Here is a 15,610-nt window from a genome sequence, read left to right as displayed (position 1 = left end):
GCAGTGGGGAGCTAGCAGCAGGAGTGGGGAGCTAGCAGCAGGAGCGGGGAGCTAGCAGCAGCAGCAGGGAGCTAGCAGCAGCGCTAGCTTGCTACAGCGGTGACAACCACCGAAGATAGTAGCGGCTTGTAACCTGGCTTTTACGCTAATTTATGCCATTAAAATGGAATTAAAAAGTCTTGGTCTAAATGTATTAAAATAAGTTAGCATAACACACCATTAAAACCTCAAAACAGGTCTGAGTACAGTATGTAATCAAAATGGCAGCGGACCTCACCTTCATGGGTCAAAAGGAACTATAAAGACATCGCTATCATGTGGACATTGTCCCCTGTGTTGGCCTAAGGAACACCTCAGGTGTTTTGAAGTGGGTTGTCTGAGGCAGGTTGCTGCTCCACAGTCAGTCTATTACCTATAGATGATACTCTCTGTTTCTCCCACCTGGGCAGGTGCAGACCACCATGTACACTGACTACAGAGAAGTACAAAGTTCAAGTCCTGGCACTTCCCTTCTCTTCTCTGCGTTGCTTCGTGGAATGTAATGCTTTGTTACCTCTGCATTCCATCTCACACACTGAAGCGTTTCACACACACACACACACACGTCATATGTTATGCAGACTGAATCACAAGCAAAGGTTGTTGTTAGTCTGACCTATCCATTTATCAGAATGGCCCCCTGCTGAGGGGAAATGTTGGTGGAAAGGGCTTTGAAACGCAGACACCCAGACACAGGTAGGAGATGCTGGAAATAGATAAGCAGATTATAGCAGAGATTAATAGCTAGTGAGCCAACTTTAGGTTAGCTAAGAGGCAGACCTGGGAAACGGCTTCCATATGTAATCAGAACTGAGTTCAGGTTCAGCCAGGTTATGTTAGTATAATAATGTCTAATTACCTCAAATTATTATCATGCAGTGTATTGCATACTGTAATCAAGAACAAAATGAGGGACCAATTGGAAGTTAATGCCTTTTGCCTTGGAATGACCATTATTATTTGACAGACAATGCCACGGCAGACTACCTTAAAATGAGGTATTGTTCTTTAATTATTGTTCAATATTGTTGAGCAATCACTAAATCAAAAAGAGAGAAACCTGTCTACCTACCTGTCAACCTACCTGTATATCTACTGTCTACCTACCTGTCCACCTACCTGTCTACCCCCCTACCTGTGTGTATTCTACCTGTGCACTCATTGCGAGTCTCACACAGCTGCTTGCTAGACAGCAGTGAGAACTAAAACACTCCTGTTCCATGTTGAGGTTCATGGTGATCATTTTGGGGCAGTGGCTTTCGGAAGGCCTGAAGGGACATTCTCGCTGGATTTAGCATCTTTTGGAGCTAGCGCCGCTAGTTGGATCCTTTTTTTGAAGCTAGCTGACTATCTAGTTTTCAACATTACCAACACTGGCTTTGATTTCCGAATCAGGGTCAAGTTTGCGCTAAAGGTTGATCAGTTTAACTTCAACAAAACAAACTAAGAAATACCACAATTCCCATATTAGCATATTTAGCACCAAAACAGCTTTCAGATCTTTTGTTTCAGTTCTCTACACTACAAAGAGTTCAGGTCTTTGGTCTTTACACTGCAGAGCATGTGCCTGTAATTCAATGTTAAATCATGAAACAAATCTGTCAGGGAAAAACTGCTATTATTCAATAAAAAAAGACTTTTAAACACATCCATAAAGAAATAAAAGTCAACTAAACCTATAGATAAAATTAAGTAACGCTCCATACAAGTTGATTTACTTAATATTCAACTGAATAATATGAATATAACTTTATGTATGCATATGACTATTCATTTAACGTTTTATGCATTCAATCTTTTTTTCTTTTTTTTTTCTTGTTGAAGACACTGCGGCTCGTCCTACCAGTATAAACTTCCAGGCTGGAGCACCTGACTGGAGCAGTCAGTCCCAGCTGTGGATCAACTTCTCGGAGCTTCCCATTGGCTCGCCTGCTGCTGCAGGGAGGGGACAGCTGAGTGCATGAGTTCGCCTGGTTTCCTTCAAAAATGAAACGCCGTGGCTGTAATAAGGGGATGATGGACGTAACAAGTATTGTTCCTGGCAGCATTTGGGCAGGGCTCGTTTCACTACTTCCTTCACTGGGCTTCTGTTTACAGGATTACAGCCATGGTGTGTATCATCTAATGGCATCTAATCTAGAACAGATCTACAGAGCTAATTAGTGGATGAGGAATGGAGAGACTGCTCTGCGTTTTCTCCCTGAAAGCAGAACCCCGCCCCAGCTGAGTAGAAAGAGATGTGTGTACATCTCCATGTGCAGGGCTATGATTAAGGGAAGTGCTGGCTTCATGCTGGAGGTGGGTGGAGACGTCTCAGGCTATGTTCTTAATATGGTCATATTACGCTCCAAATATAGTAAAACAATGCTGCTATTACTCAACATTTAGGTAGTGTTGTGTCAGATTGTGGAGACCTTTTACTGTGTGTGTGTGTGTAAAGTGCACACATCAGTAGCGTTGTGCCCTGGTTTGCCAACATGGAGTCATCGGCAGAAGCAGGAGGGTTTATGCAAACTCCCACTTGCCTTTTAAAAAAAAAAAAAAAAAAAAAAAAAAAAGAAAAGGAAAAAAAAACAACATCCCAGTTACACCATGTTCCTGTTGCCTAGCAACCAGCCAGGTCTTGAGAGAGAGAGAGAGAAGAGAGGCGTCACAGATGTGCATGTACATCCAAGCCCCGAGAGAAGAAGCTCTCTGCCGCGTGACGGAGAGTCCTGCAGACGCACCGCCGTCGCGTTTCATGCAAGAAGAACGACATGAGACGCGGTAAAGTTCATGGTCTTTTATTTGAAAAAAAAAAATAAAGACTAGCATGTACAACTTGGAATGAATGTAAACTGAACTCAGACGAACAGTTGCGAAGACTGGTGTGCTGACACCCCTAATAGCATGCGCTGCGAACACAGAACACCCCTCACTACGCTGCTGTCTGAGTCGAGAAACAGAAGAAGAAAAAAACGAAAAGTGAAGGCCAGTGATTCTCTCTTGCAAGAAAAGAGGACAGACGCTCCATCTCGGTGAAAAGAAAAAGAGAAAGAAAACAGAAAGCTCACCGTAAGACTCTTTAGGTCCCCCCTCCTTTAAAAAGGGCAGGACGCACAACTACTAAGATGGCCGTCCAAATAACATAACAAAAACAAAAAGAACATGCCAAACATTTGAAAATGTATTTTTTTGTACATTGTTTTTTCTCTCTTTTTTTATCTAGCATACAATTAAGTCCCTTTCCACTTTAACGCTAGAGTCAGAACCGGGTATACTCGCTCATCTTAACAGTACAGGGTTCCTCTCCAAATACAAAAAAACTGTACCAAACCAACAAGAGGACAGCTTATAGTGGAATCAGCACGCTCTGGTAGCCCGGAGGAGGGGTGTGGGTCGGGGTTAGTGCTCCGGTCTCAAGCTGCATGCATGAAGAACAGAAAACAGACAGAAAGAAGAGATGGCCAGCCCAGACATTTACCACGAGCAAATGGGACTGGAAGGAGTTCGCCAAATGCTTTAGCTTTAGTCTGAAAGTAGTAGTTACAGGGTTTGTTGTTATTATTATTTTTACTTGTTAAGTACTGATGCTAAACTGATCTCCGGGGGGAGGGGACAGGATCACTAACCATCATTTTCATGCAGATATTTTTTGTATATTTTTTGTATATTTTTCCTGTGTGGACAGAAGGATATTTTATTTCGACATTCAATTATTTTCTATACAGAAACAGTATGAATAAATGAACATTTTCTTTTTTTTTTTCCCAAGAGGTAAGTAAAACTTTTTTTTCCTTTTTTTTTTCTGCTAAGAGGGGGACAGGACGGGGCGGGCCAGCTTCACTTTGCAGTCATCATCTGTACAAACTCTGCAGAGGGAGAGAGAGAGAGAACAAAAGACAAAGAGGGAGGTCAGGATTAGGGCTTTGGCACAGGAAGAGCAGCCACCTGATCAATTATTAAATGCGTTATTACATGTTTTAATCAACCTGAGCAGCTTCAGAACACATCCTAATTAGTGTCCCCTTTCAACGCAGCTTCCATGTTCAGCTCATTAAACCCATCTGATTAAAAAAAAAAAAAGCTCCGACACCGCGGTTACAGTTGTGGACGGCGGTATGCACGCACACATGCATTTATTATGAAAATAAAGAAAGCAGAGAAGGCTCTCATTGTCCGTGGAGTACATATTCCCCATTGTTCCTTGGTACAATGGGAGTATAGAAGCGGGGCACTTTTCAGCCAGGACTTATGGACTGTTCATAATATATCAACGGCCTTCTAGAAAAAGAGTGCAGTCTCTCGTGTAATGTGCCAACGGAGCGACAGTAGAGGGGAGGGAGTGAAAAGCCTCCTGGCACACTGATGATAATTCAGAAGGATCTCTGTTCCAGCAGCCTCCATCTATAGCCCCCATCTAATAACTAATATTATGTGTGGCTGGCTTGTCCTCAGAGAAATACACAGCCTGGAAGAGGAAGTGCTCTGGTCCCCCGGTTTAATAAAAGCTTACGCCGTGGCCTAGAAACTAAAAGCTAATTGTGCACCGCGGCGTTTTAGTGCGCTTCCTTTGCTGCCCGCCTCTCTTTTACCTTCATAGTTGACCTGTCCGTCCCCGTCGATGTCTGCTTCTCGGATCATCTCGTCCACCTCCTCGTCCGTTAGCTTCTCCCCCAGGTTCGTCATGACGTGACGGAGCTCTGCGGCGCTGATGTAGCCATTTCCGTCCTGGAAAACATCCGGCATTGGGATCAAACGTCCAACTTAAACTTCAACTTTAGTTATCTTTGAGTCATTATGTAAACAGATTCCCAGGTGACCTGACCTCTTGCTCCACATACATTTAAAAAAAAGGTCAAAAGGAAGCTATAACATTTGCCAAGCGTGAAACGGTTCTCTAAGTTCCTCATCATACTCTGAAACCTTTATTTTTACCTTGTCAAATACCCGGAAAGCCTCGCGGATCTCCTCCTCGCTGTCTGTGTCCTTCATTTTTCTGGCCATCATGGTCAGGAACTCCGGGAAGTCAATGGTTCCATTACCTGGAATAGGTGATCAATGAGGCGCGGTTAAAATCAGTAAAAAGATTGCTGCAATTAGTTAAAAGCAAACCGGGATGAATAGAGAGAGCATTTAGCTGATGAGAGCTGCTGGACTTCACATTCATTTAATTCTATTGTGGTCTCTATTCACGATCCTCCTACGGGTCAGAGCCCTACTAGAGACGTGACAAACCGCCCCGAAAATCATTTTAATATCAAATATAAGGTTTAATATAAACCTTCCTTCCTGTGATAAACACCGCTACCGCAGGCTGCGAGGAGGGGGGCGGGGAATCGGTGTGTGCGTTTCCCTTTCTTCCTCAGGGAAGCCCTGGAAAGATGCTGCATACGTTAAACACCAGCAGCAGGATAGCAGGCCAGCCATCCATAATGCAGACGTATAGCACACTGTGCAGCCTGGATCAATCGAAGGCTCCTCTCCTGGTGCCTTGGAGGGGAAGAGAAGGCCCAAAAAGAAGTTGGGGAACTTCCACCCAGATTCATCCCTCATGTCCACTTATATCCCCCTTAAGTCCTTGCTTGTCCTTCTTTCCCATCAACATTCTGACACTGTTTTGGTGGGGCGACTGGCAGCTGCTGCGCTGTGAGCGTGCGGTCGGATCAATATCCATGTTACTGTTGTCAAGACAGGACTACCAGGGGATCAGACCCTCTTGACGAGAGGACGGATCTATGAAGAACTCAGCAGCTCACCAACCGACTCCCCGGGAGGGAGGACGGCGCTCTAATGGCGGCGAGCTCTGCTTTCATGGAGACCCGGAGATGTTGGGAGTAAAGCGTGGCGGCGCATTGTAATTAAAAACTGACGCTGAAAAAAAAAAAAAATGTCAGGGGATTGGAGAGAAGGTCAGGGACACCGAGGGCAAAGCACCCGGGAGGATTAGCCACAGGGGGGGGGAGGGGGATTGTACGCAGATTAACCAATGAGAGAGCACGCCTCGGAGAGCCAATGGGAGAGCCAGAATGCATGTGTGTGTAACGAAAAGGGACGCAGTAATGTGATGGGGCAGATGGTGATCTCGTAGCCCGGGGTAACAATCTAAGGACCTGTTATCTAACACACAGAGACGGCCAGCAGCACCGAGGGGAGCGCGCTCTGCCACTGGGGGGTTGGGCAGAAGGTTGCGACTGGAAAAACCATCATCTGAGGGGGCCGGCGAGTGGAGAGGGAAGGCAGACCTCCACTGCACCGCGAGCCAGCTGCTGCGGTGGAGGAGGGATGAAGATAGGGAGCACGAGATGTAGAAAATGGTGGGAGGGAAAGAGAGAGCGAGGGAGGGAGGGGGTGAGTGGGCGGTAGAGAGGGAGATGGAGATGAGGGAGCTGCGAAGAGGAGAGAATATAAAGGAGTGAACCGAGTGGGAGACGGTGCGATTACACATAAGAGGCGCCGACGCGTCTCGGCGCTCCTCAGCGTGGTCCTCCTGCGCCACGGAGACGACCGCATCCCCCGAGATGAGAGCGAGCGGCGGCGTTGTGTAACGATGACGAGCGATGCGCCGCGACCGAAGCTAATATTCAGAGTTATTTGATCCCCCGTTTTAAGTCGTTCCACCTTCCGTCATGTGTCAGGGATGTGAAACCAGGGGCGGTGAGCTGGTTTCTCCCGGGCCGTGTGCAGCCGTTCCTCACGCTGTTCATGCACAGCTAACAGCCAGGAGACTAGTTCTTTTCAGCAGCTCTCTGTCCGTCCTCTCCCCCCATTCATTCTCCTTCTTTGCCGTAGCCTCCTTGTTTGGTAAATAAAGCTGATTTTCAATGGACCGGCTGACGTTCCATTGCTGCCGATGTGGGCGCTGGATGTGCAAAGCGCATAGAGACCTTATGTAACCACTTTTATTTTCCATTACTAGCTTCATTGCCGTCTGACCTAGATTGCATCAGCCAAGGGAGGCAGAGGCAGAACAAGGGGAGGTTAGTGATGGTGTGTGTGTGTGTGTGCTCCTGGATGTAACAGAGGGGGAGGGGTAGGGTGAGGATGGTGGGAGGGCGTTTCAACAAAAGGGGCGCGATCGATCGATTTCTCCCAATCAATGCGTCCCATTTACAGAATCCTATAAGCTGACCGAGCAGCGCCGAGCTGAAGGCCCACTTACAGCTCACATCCTCCAGCTCAGGTGTACGACTCCTCCCTCTCTTTATACTGGATGATTTTATTTAAAAAATGTTTCGTATAGTGTCTTTGAGTACCGTGAAAAGCGCCATAAAACCGACCCACCCTCAACAGAAAACTGGACTGAAATAACTAAAGAAATCCACGAGATGGAAAGAATGACCTTCCTTCTGAGACTGAGAGGACATAGTCATAGCTAGATGGACAAAATGGACCCAATAAAAGTCAAAATAAGAAAATTGGCAGGTGACTCGCCCTCCCTAACCTTTTTTGTTGGCTCTAGATGCTCAGCGTCTCTTAAAAAGAAAAGCACTATGTTTCACCAAGATGTATAACTTTAAAACAAAGTTAAAGAAACCCTGTGAGTACATATTTTTTGCTATATATCTGCATGTTGGACTGAATTCATGGTTGACACGACTGACTGGCAATGCTGTTGAAGTGTTGCATGGTTGTTTTGTTTTCTTATGTTTAAATGCTTAAACTTTTTGTATTCTTGTTTTCTTTCTCCGTGGCCCTATTTGGCCAGATGCATGGTTCATTTCTTATATTCTTACTTTTGACAGTTGTATTTCTGGTTAAACTGTAAAAATACCTAAATAAAATATCAAGTATGAAAAAAAAAAAAGCGCTAAATGAATTATTATCCTGTCATTCTCTCCATCACAGCAGCTCTGGGAGCAGGATAAATGCGTCTGTTCCTGCGGGGACTAGAGGAATCAGCCTGACAGTCTTCTGACACTCGGCACCTCCTGCACGCCGTATCTCTGACATGGCGCCGATGATGGAGCCGAACACTCGGTGACTAAAGTGCTGACACAGAGCGACGCGTCATCTGAAAGTAACGCCGGCCAGACAGTTGGCCCGGACAGTTGGTTGACAGTTGGTAGAAAAGGGGGGGAGGTGGGCAGTAATGGATGCTGTACTTAATCCATCATGTACCAGAGCTTTTATCACCCAAGTCATGCAACAAAATGCTCATGTGGAAGGAATTATGGTCCTGTTCCTCTGAAATTAATGGATAATTAAATGGATAAATCTCCCAAAGGACTGTAGCACCTCGCATTGAGGTAAATGTGGTCTTTTACTGTCAGTCATTTCCCTGATTAAACCGTGGGCGTGAGCAGGAAAGGATCAGTTAAACTGCTGATGGGAACAGAATGGCACCACCTTATTAACCTAAATATTAAAACCCTTCCTACCGCGCTTACTTTGTAAAAATGTGAGTACAATTAACAATTTAACTGCTGATTATCCATCTCCTGAATACATTTCCCCAGTAAAGTAAGACTTTGTCCTGTGACATGTTTTACCTGCCTGGACATGAAGCCAAACACAGAACCGATGTAAATCTCTGCTGTCTTTCTGATGCAGGACCTTCTAGAGTTAGTCCTCTCCTCTGTTGAGGATTTATTCCTCTAGTTCATTATTTGGCACCTGATATGACCTCTTTAACTGGGTAGTAATAAATAACTCATAACTGTTAACATCATGGGCAAATCGACAAGAGCTGCACGTAATAATCATTTAGTCGATTAACTTGTTGTTTTAATAATAACAATGAATTTATTCAAGACAATATTTCAATATTTTATTCATTCATCCTCAATAGAAATGGACATAAATCCAGGATTCATTAATAGCTGGATGTCATTGTGACCCTGTCCCTGACCTGTGTGAAGAACGTGTTCTTCTTGTGGGTCAGGTATTTAAGCGTGTTCTCCTGGGGAACCGCCCTCCGCCCTACAGGCGTGTGTGCGTACTGACCGTCAGCGTCCACCTCGTTGATCATGTCCTGCAGCTCTGCCTCTGTGGGGTTCTGGCCCAGCGACCTCATGACGGTGCCCAGCTCTTTGGTGGTGATGGTGCCGTCGCCGTCCTTGTCGAATAAGGAGAAAGCCTCCTTGAACTCTGCCGGGAGGGGAGAGGGGGGGGGAAACGGGTTATGTTAGGACGCTGCAGACGGGTTGTAAACGTTAATCAATCCCTTGTGGCTAAAGGTTAGCTAACTTCATGCTCGTCTATAAATTGGCCCACGTGAACGTGGACAAAGGTGAAGTCGTAAATGTGCTGAGCTCTGAAACCCACACGGGGATCTTATCTCAGACTGTGAGAAGACAGAAGGATGCACTGGAAGCGTACCAGCTTGTGATAGCAGGATCCTAAGCTAGGGGCCATGAAGAGCCATCCAGAGAGGTGCAGGAAATAGTGAGCATTAGCTTTGGAGCCTCAGCACAAGCTACTGGGTTTGCCTGAGAGGAACCGGTGCAGCCTCCAGTTCTAGTACAAAGGCCACATCATTTATTCATTCATCAAGGTGCCTCAGTGGATGAGTCTGCTGATACGCTCCCCTGGAAAAATGTAGATTTAAATGTTGCTTCATGCGTTTTACTTCCGGTTCTTCCTGTTCAGTTTGAAAAGCTAATGATCTACCAAGGGAGGGCCGCTGCCAGCTCCTTCAATGCTCAGTTTCACTCCGTGCTCAAGTGTGGTGGAGGCCACCGGAGCAGCTAATGAGGGATGTCACCTTGCTAATGCGACAGAGGAAACGTTGTTGAATAACACGGCGTGTGTGTGGCCGGGGTGAATGTGAGGATTCCTACCTGCGATCTGCTCTTCTGTTAGTTGATCAGCCTGTGAGAAAGAAAGAAGAAAAGGGTTACAAACAATGCAGCCTCTCAACAAAGCAACCACTCCAAATACCAAACTGTTGCGCCATTACATTCCTCGTCGTCCCCACCCACCGAGCGCCAGGCGGCTCAACACTGGCCGCAGTGTTCAGGAGCGCTGAGAGGGTTGGGCCGCCGCTGGGATCTGCTCTCGGGACGGCTAAGGCTTACAAAAGACAACCACGAGCCTCGTTAGCTAGCGCCCACTGCACTGGGGATGGGTGTGCCAATCACTTAGGAGGGCTCGTTTCATTATCTATGACTTAACTTGTCCTTTCAGTTTGCGTCTCTGCCATAGCGTAATGGCCACTGGAGTCCACCTTGAAGTTGATACCGACTTGGCTCACGTTATCGAGGTTTCTTTTAAAAAGGTTGTGTTGGCTTAACACGGAGGTCTGCTATAAAGAGCTCAACAGACTGTAATTCCCAGCTGAGGAGAGGCTCCATGGGATCGAGTCACACCATGTTCAGAAAGTAGGTCGCACCGCGGCGGTCCACACAGAAAAGAAGACCAAAACGGACGAAGTGCTGCCTCCAGATCAGGAGAGGATGTTTAGGCGGGGTTGATCCAGGACAGAATGGCTGTGTTTTCCATGGTCATACAAACAGAAAAGAAGGCCTTCTGGGTAACATCCCTCCGTGATGGCTGGTAGTGACTCACACACGCTTGAAGCAGGGGCTTTTTTTTCACATAGAAAAAGATGCAGCTTCTTTGTGAAGCAGCTACTGTTTCCAAACAAATACCCTCAGCAGTAAAAGTGTGAATACCTCCCACATGTTCCCTCCCATCCCCGCTTCACATAAAAAGATTCTCTTTTAATTATTATTGTGAACAGACCACACTGGCAGCAAAGACACACACACACAGATAAAGAGTAGTCACAGATGTGCACACTAACATCCACACATGTGTACTCTTGTAAACACAAGTTCCTCTTCACGGCATTCTTCCTCAACACCAATACTTTCCATCCGCATGTTTCCTGTGAATTAGTCAGAGTCGCCAGTTCTGCCTCAAAGCGAATTCCTCCAGCGCCGTCGGTGTGTTTATGTTTGTGCAAATAATCTAGGCGTGGATACCGCCGAGCAAACATCCAATAACAAATCCTTAAATCCCACGGCAGTGGAAATTAGAGCCTTGTAAAGTCTACGTTTGGAAGTGAGGCTGTTTTATTTTTGTAAAACCCGAGCCAGTAAATTGAATTCAATTTGGTTGGACTGGACAACGTTCAGCAGATGACACACTGAGAGCTGACATTTGACTTTTCAGAAACCTTGAGCAGGGGGGATTGATCCAGCCAGCGAGGGGCTTCGCGGACAACATGCTCGTACAATTAGCTGCCATGATTCAACGCTTTCTCCTCTCCCACCCCGCGCCCCCTTCCGTCTTCCATTCACGACAATAGGAAACGTCAAGAGATTCACCAATATTCTCTTCATCCTCCCTTTTATTTTGCTCGCATTAATCCCTCACCCCCTCGAATAGCCTCCCTTCCTTGCTCTCTTAGTCACCCTCTTTGTCACGCTGTGTTGCTCCTGCCGACTCGTTCTGTCCCCTGCTGTCTCTCTAAGTGGACTGGGTGTAGGGTACGGTGACTCAGTGCTATGGATCCTTCCCTGGCTTAGGCCCAAGCTGTCGGAGGCTCACGGTGCTGCTGCACCACCAGGCCCATCCCTTCCTTTTCTCCTTTTTCCTCCTTCGTTCTCTGGCACTTGGACTTCAGCCAGTACTAACTCCACCCCCTCCTCCTCCTCCAGAGCTTCTCCCCTCTGTGTCTCTTCCTTCTATATGTATGTGACATACTGTTCAGAGGAAACTCCCTGTGATTCACCCTGGACGGGCTTGTTCGCTGCCAGGCCTCCAGTCGTATAACAGCTTGTAGAGGAGTCGGGGTGTGTGAGTGTTTGGGCAGCGGGTCGCTGGCACCAGTGTGTCAACCACTCCCTCCACTCCAGGCAGCCGGGCCCAGCAATGCGCTCCAAACAAGACCGCGGGCGGCAGGCGCCGTTCACTGGGCCAGCGAGGATGTCACATTACCCTGGTGCAAACATACTGCATCGCTCACTGTTCACACTCGGTTTTAACTTGATGGGGGATGCAAAATGGTGCAAGAGAACGCCAACGATGTAGATATATATACTTTTTTTGAATTTCTAATCTGTCACAGAGAGGGGTCCAAACAATTTCTGCAGAAGCTCGCTTCTCTATACTTCACAAGAGGGAAAGACGCACAATCAGCTGTCACTCGGACAGATGGGTGTGATACACACACACACACACGTTCCATTCATCCAAACACAAGCACAAACACAAAGAGTGAGTGTGACACACACACACACACACACACACACACTTCCTTTCTAAGGCTGCAATGAGCTCCACAGAGCATTGAACGCCTCTTCTCTTTGAGGCCGGACAAAAGACAGCGAGGCCTCGGGGCTCGTGTCTGGAGGGGAGGAGGGAGGATGGAGGGAGGGAGGACGGAGGGAGGGAGGGAGGGAGGACGGGTGTAAACAACAGCAGCCTCCCCACGCCCTGCGGACAGGGCCGGCCCGCCATATGGCGGTGCTCCCTCCACGCCGCAGAGAGCACTTTATGGATCCTGGACACTGGGGACACGGCTAGGTGTTGCCGCCAAGCACATCAATTATTCATCGCCTCGGATCGGATGTCCGTCAAGTTACTAAACATGCATCAGCAAACAAGAGCGTAGCGGCAACCGGATAGCCTGAGCGCTCAATGGGGGGGGAGGCCGTTTCCACTTCAATGGCGGCATTGATGCAGACAAGAGGCTTACGCCTGTGGATTTAACTTTTCAAGAGATGCTGATACGCAGGCTCCATAACTCCATAACAATTTCCACTTTACACTCCAATTACCGCGCCGTGTTGCAACACGAAACGGCATCGCGGCTCGATACCGCACATGGGATATTTGATCACGGCAGCGAGGGGGCGGGCGAGGGTGGCACGGCTTTCTCGACTCCCTCGGGGGCAGTTAATGATCTATCAGACTTTGATAATCAATAGATTAGTTTGGAAGGCCTCTTTTCCCCACATGCAGATCCGTTCCACTCGGTGGAGGCGCGCTGGTTGCAGATGTCAGTGCGTGTTTCCAACATCTGGATAGAATGGTGGGCTGATGTGCATGTTAAATGTGTTTTGCAAAGTCACTGAGGCCTACTGAAACACTGCATGTAAGCTGCAGCAGAATGATACGTAAGCTTTTAAAATATGCGAGCATTAAAGTGGCATCAGGGTCCTATTTGGTGTGGAACAATGTGGACTAAACGTCACAGCCGCTGGTGGTTTGTGTGGCACAGAGAGAGCTTCAACACATTTGCATGACATCGGACAATTGCAAAGAGGCAACCAAATGAGCCGCCGGAGCAGCGACAGATAGCGCAGCCCGAGATAAACCCGGAGGAGCCCGCAGTGAAAGGCGCAGCTGCTATAGCCTTGTCGTTACACAATAATGGACGCTTTTCCAATAGCGCCGATACCCATCACGCGTAAAGCAAGCAAGATGGTGCAACAGAGAAAAGAAGGAAGCATTACGCACACGGCTCGGTTGGCTCCGGGGGGAGGGGTTGTTTCGCACTTTGCAGACGGCGGAAACGGGAGAATAAAACCGAGACCTCTCCAGCAGACGGGCTGAAACATGTCGGCTCCGACAGGGGAACGAGTGCGCGTCTCCCGGGTCTCTAATAACGCGAGGCGGAGGCAAGGCTGCGCGACACGCCTGCGCTCTGAGGGCGGATTGTTAAAGACAAATTAAAATAAATGCACCCTAATGCATTCATGGCTGCAGAATTATCCCGTAATGAGAGCCACAATAGCGGGGTAGATATTCCCCGGTACCGAGAACTCATTTCGATCTGCAGCCCCGGCGGAGTAAGACCGAATAGCGCCGCGTGAATTGCGCAGTTATGAGGAAATGCGGTCCCGTTTTGAAGGTGGACCGCATTTCAGGCAATAAATAGCGCAAAGGCGACTAATAGTCCACAATGGAGCCTCGCGCTACCCCGTGCGCGAGCGAGAACAAATGCAATGCGGGGTTTTGCGGGCGTTTTCCCCGTCTCCTCTCGGACTCACTGGCTGAATATGAATATAGAACCATGCAGCAGCGGGGAAAAGCATCCAGATACACTCGGAGTAAACAGGCTGTGCTAGAATTAAAACCCGTTTCCTCACCGCATAGAATGAATGACAATACATACCATGGCGGATGGGTTGTGTGTGCTTGTTGGTCTGTGGAGGCAGACTAGGAGTGTGGTCGTTCCTTAGATGGAGTTCCACTGGCGGGTTAGGAGTGTGTATATTGGCCGTGGCCAGAATGGGGATTGCCTGTGTATCCCTCCGCCGCACTAGCACTGATCACTCACTTCCTTATTTCGCTTTCAGGGTTGCTGCAGCGGCGCAGCCCTCCAGCAGGAGACCTGTCAATCACCGGGGCCACGAGGGGACGGCCCCGTTGGCACCGGTTTAGTAGGGTCATGTTTACATGGTGTGCATTCAAACCGTTATAACAGCACTATACTAAACACAGCACACTGGCATCTCACCTGCACAGGTAATGTGTCGCCTCCATCCCAGGAAACAAGGACCTGCATGTGTGTTTTTACATGAAAATGCTTTTATTCACGTGGACATTTGCTTTATATAATCACTAATCACCTTCTGGTATCTGTTTCGGTTCGAGAAGCATGCATTTTATGGAGTTTCTAAGGTAGGGGCCCTTAAGTGGCAGTGAAGCTGCAAATTAAAGATAAACCCAAATAGTTATTGAAGCATTACTGGTTTATATGAACACCGGAATTAACGTTGGGCAAAAAAATGTGCAGGGTACACTAAAAAGATTTAGTAATTGTTCCTTATCAATAAATATATTTATTTTTAACTGTCTTATCTGTGCATTTATCCAATGTTTCTTAACCAAAATCAGGTTAGTCCCCATCATGGCAAAAACAAATCACAATAACAATCACAAATAAATAAGTTAGACACTAAATGCCAATGGTTCCAACATAAAGGCTAACAAGTCTAATATATCTTAATCCACTAAAGGGCATTTTTTTTAAATAATTTCTTTACAATTGTATCACAGTTCTGAACATGGTAACCCAGGCGTATCATTGTCAGACCTCTCAACTTCACAGGATTTATCTAATAATGAACTTCACTAATAAACAATTAAATCCCCAAATGTGCATTAGCTCCCATCCATCCATCCGGGTTCTTATTGCTCCAGAAACAGCGTTATATTGCCCCATCACAGGGCACTAGTTTTCAGGCGCGGAAGGATACCGCTAGTGTAGGAAGCAGCCCGGTTGACACTGGAGAATTTGCCGTGCTGGTGTGTAAGGGCGTTTCTGATTGGCCGCTGCAGACCTGCAATATTACCCTCCATGTGTCGGCCGCTGTGATTGGCTACACGGGACCTGCATTGCACCAGGCAGTGGCACTTGACGGAAATGTAATAAATATAAATACAGGAAACGTAAAAAAACCAACGCACCGTCCAGCGCCGCGTTTCCAACGGTTGATCGGCGCGTGTAATTATTTAGATTATTTAAATATTTGAGGATAAGGGAAGTGTGCAGACTTACTATTGGCTCCTAAAAAAAGTGTAGTAGTAGGGCTACGTGGAATTAACGATGAAGCGTGGCGGGGTCTGCGTGTTGAACTGGGGTGCGTTGCATTTCTCCACCAAAACGGGCTCGTTGTGTCATTTAATTCAGTTT

General features: G+C 47.2%; 1 protein-coding gene across 1 annotated transcript; it reads right to left on the bottom strand.

Moving 5' to 3' along the window:
* Positions 1-2,806: 2,806 nt before the first annotated feature.
* On the bottom strand, positions 2,807-14,196 carry LOC306733632 (calmodulin-1). Its single transcript, XM_079214908.1, has 6 exons — positions 14,087-14,196; positions 9,801-9,831; positions 8,965-9,108; positions 4,957-5,063; positions 4,614-4,749; positions 2,807-3,890 (listed from the first exon to the last, which is right to left on the bottom strand). Exons 1-6 carry the CDS (start codon positions 14,087-14,089, stop codon positions 3,862-3,864), a joined length of 450 nt encoding a protein of 149 aa, XP_079071034.1. The 5' UTR covers positions 14,090-14,196; the 3' UTR covers positions 2,807-3,861.
* Positions 14,197-15,610: the final 1,414 nt, after the last annotated feature.

Source organism: Taurulus bubalis, assembly GCF_910589615.1.
Source record: "Taurulus bubalis genome assembly, chromosome: 3".
NCBI lineage: Eukaryota > Metazoa > Chordata > Actinopteri > Perciformes > Cottidae > Taurulus > Taurulus bubalis.
The sequence above is the reverse complement of the archived record's forward strand: the minus strand, read 5'-3'. Positions and strand labels throughout refer to the sequence as shown.

Excerpts from the sequence above, each read along its gene's own strand:
- LOC306733632 (XM_079214908.1), bottom strand. Across the intron at positions 4,750-4,956 it reads CTTTCCGGGTATTTGACAAG|GACGGAAATGGCTACATCAG; the intron begins GTAAAAATAAAG and ends GATGTTTTCCAG. Across the intron at positions 3,891-4,613 it reads CGGACAGGTCAACTATGAAG|AGTTTGTACAGATGATGACT; the intron begins GTAAAAGAGAGG and ends CTCCCTCTGCAG.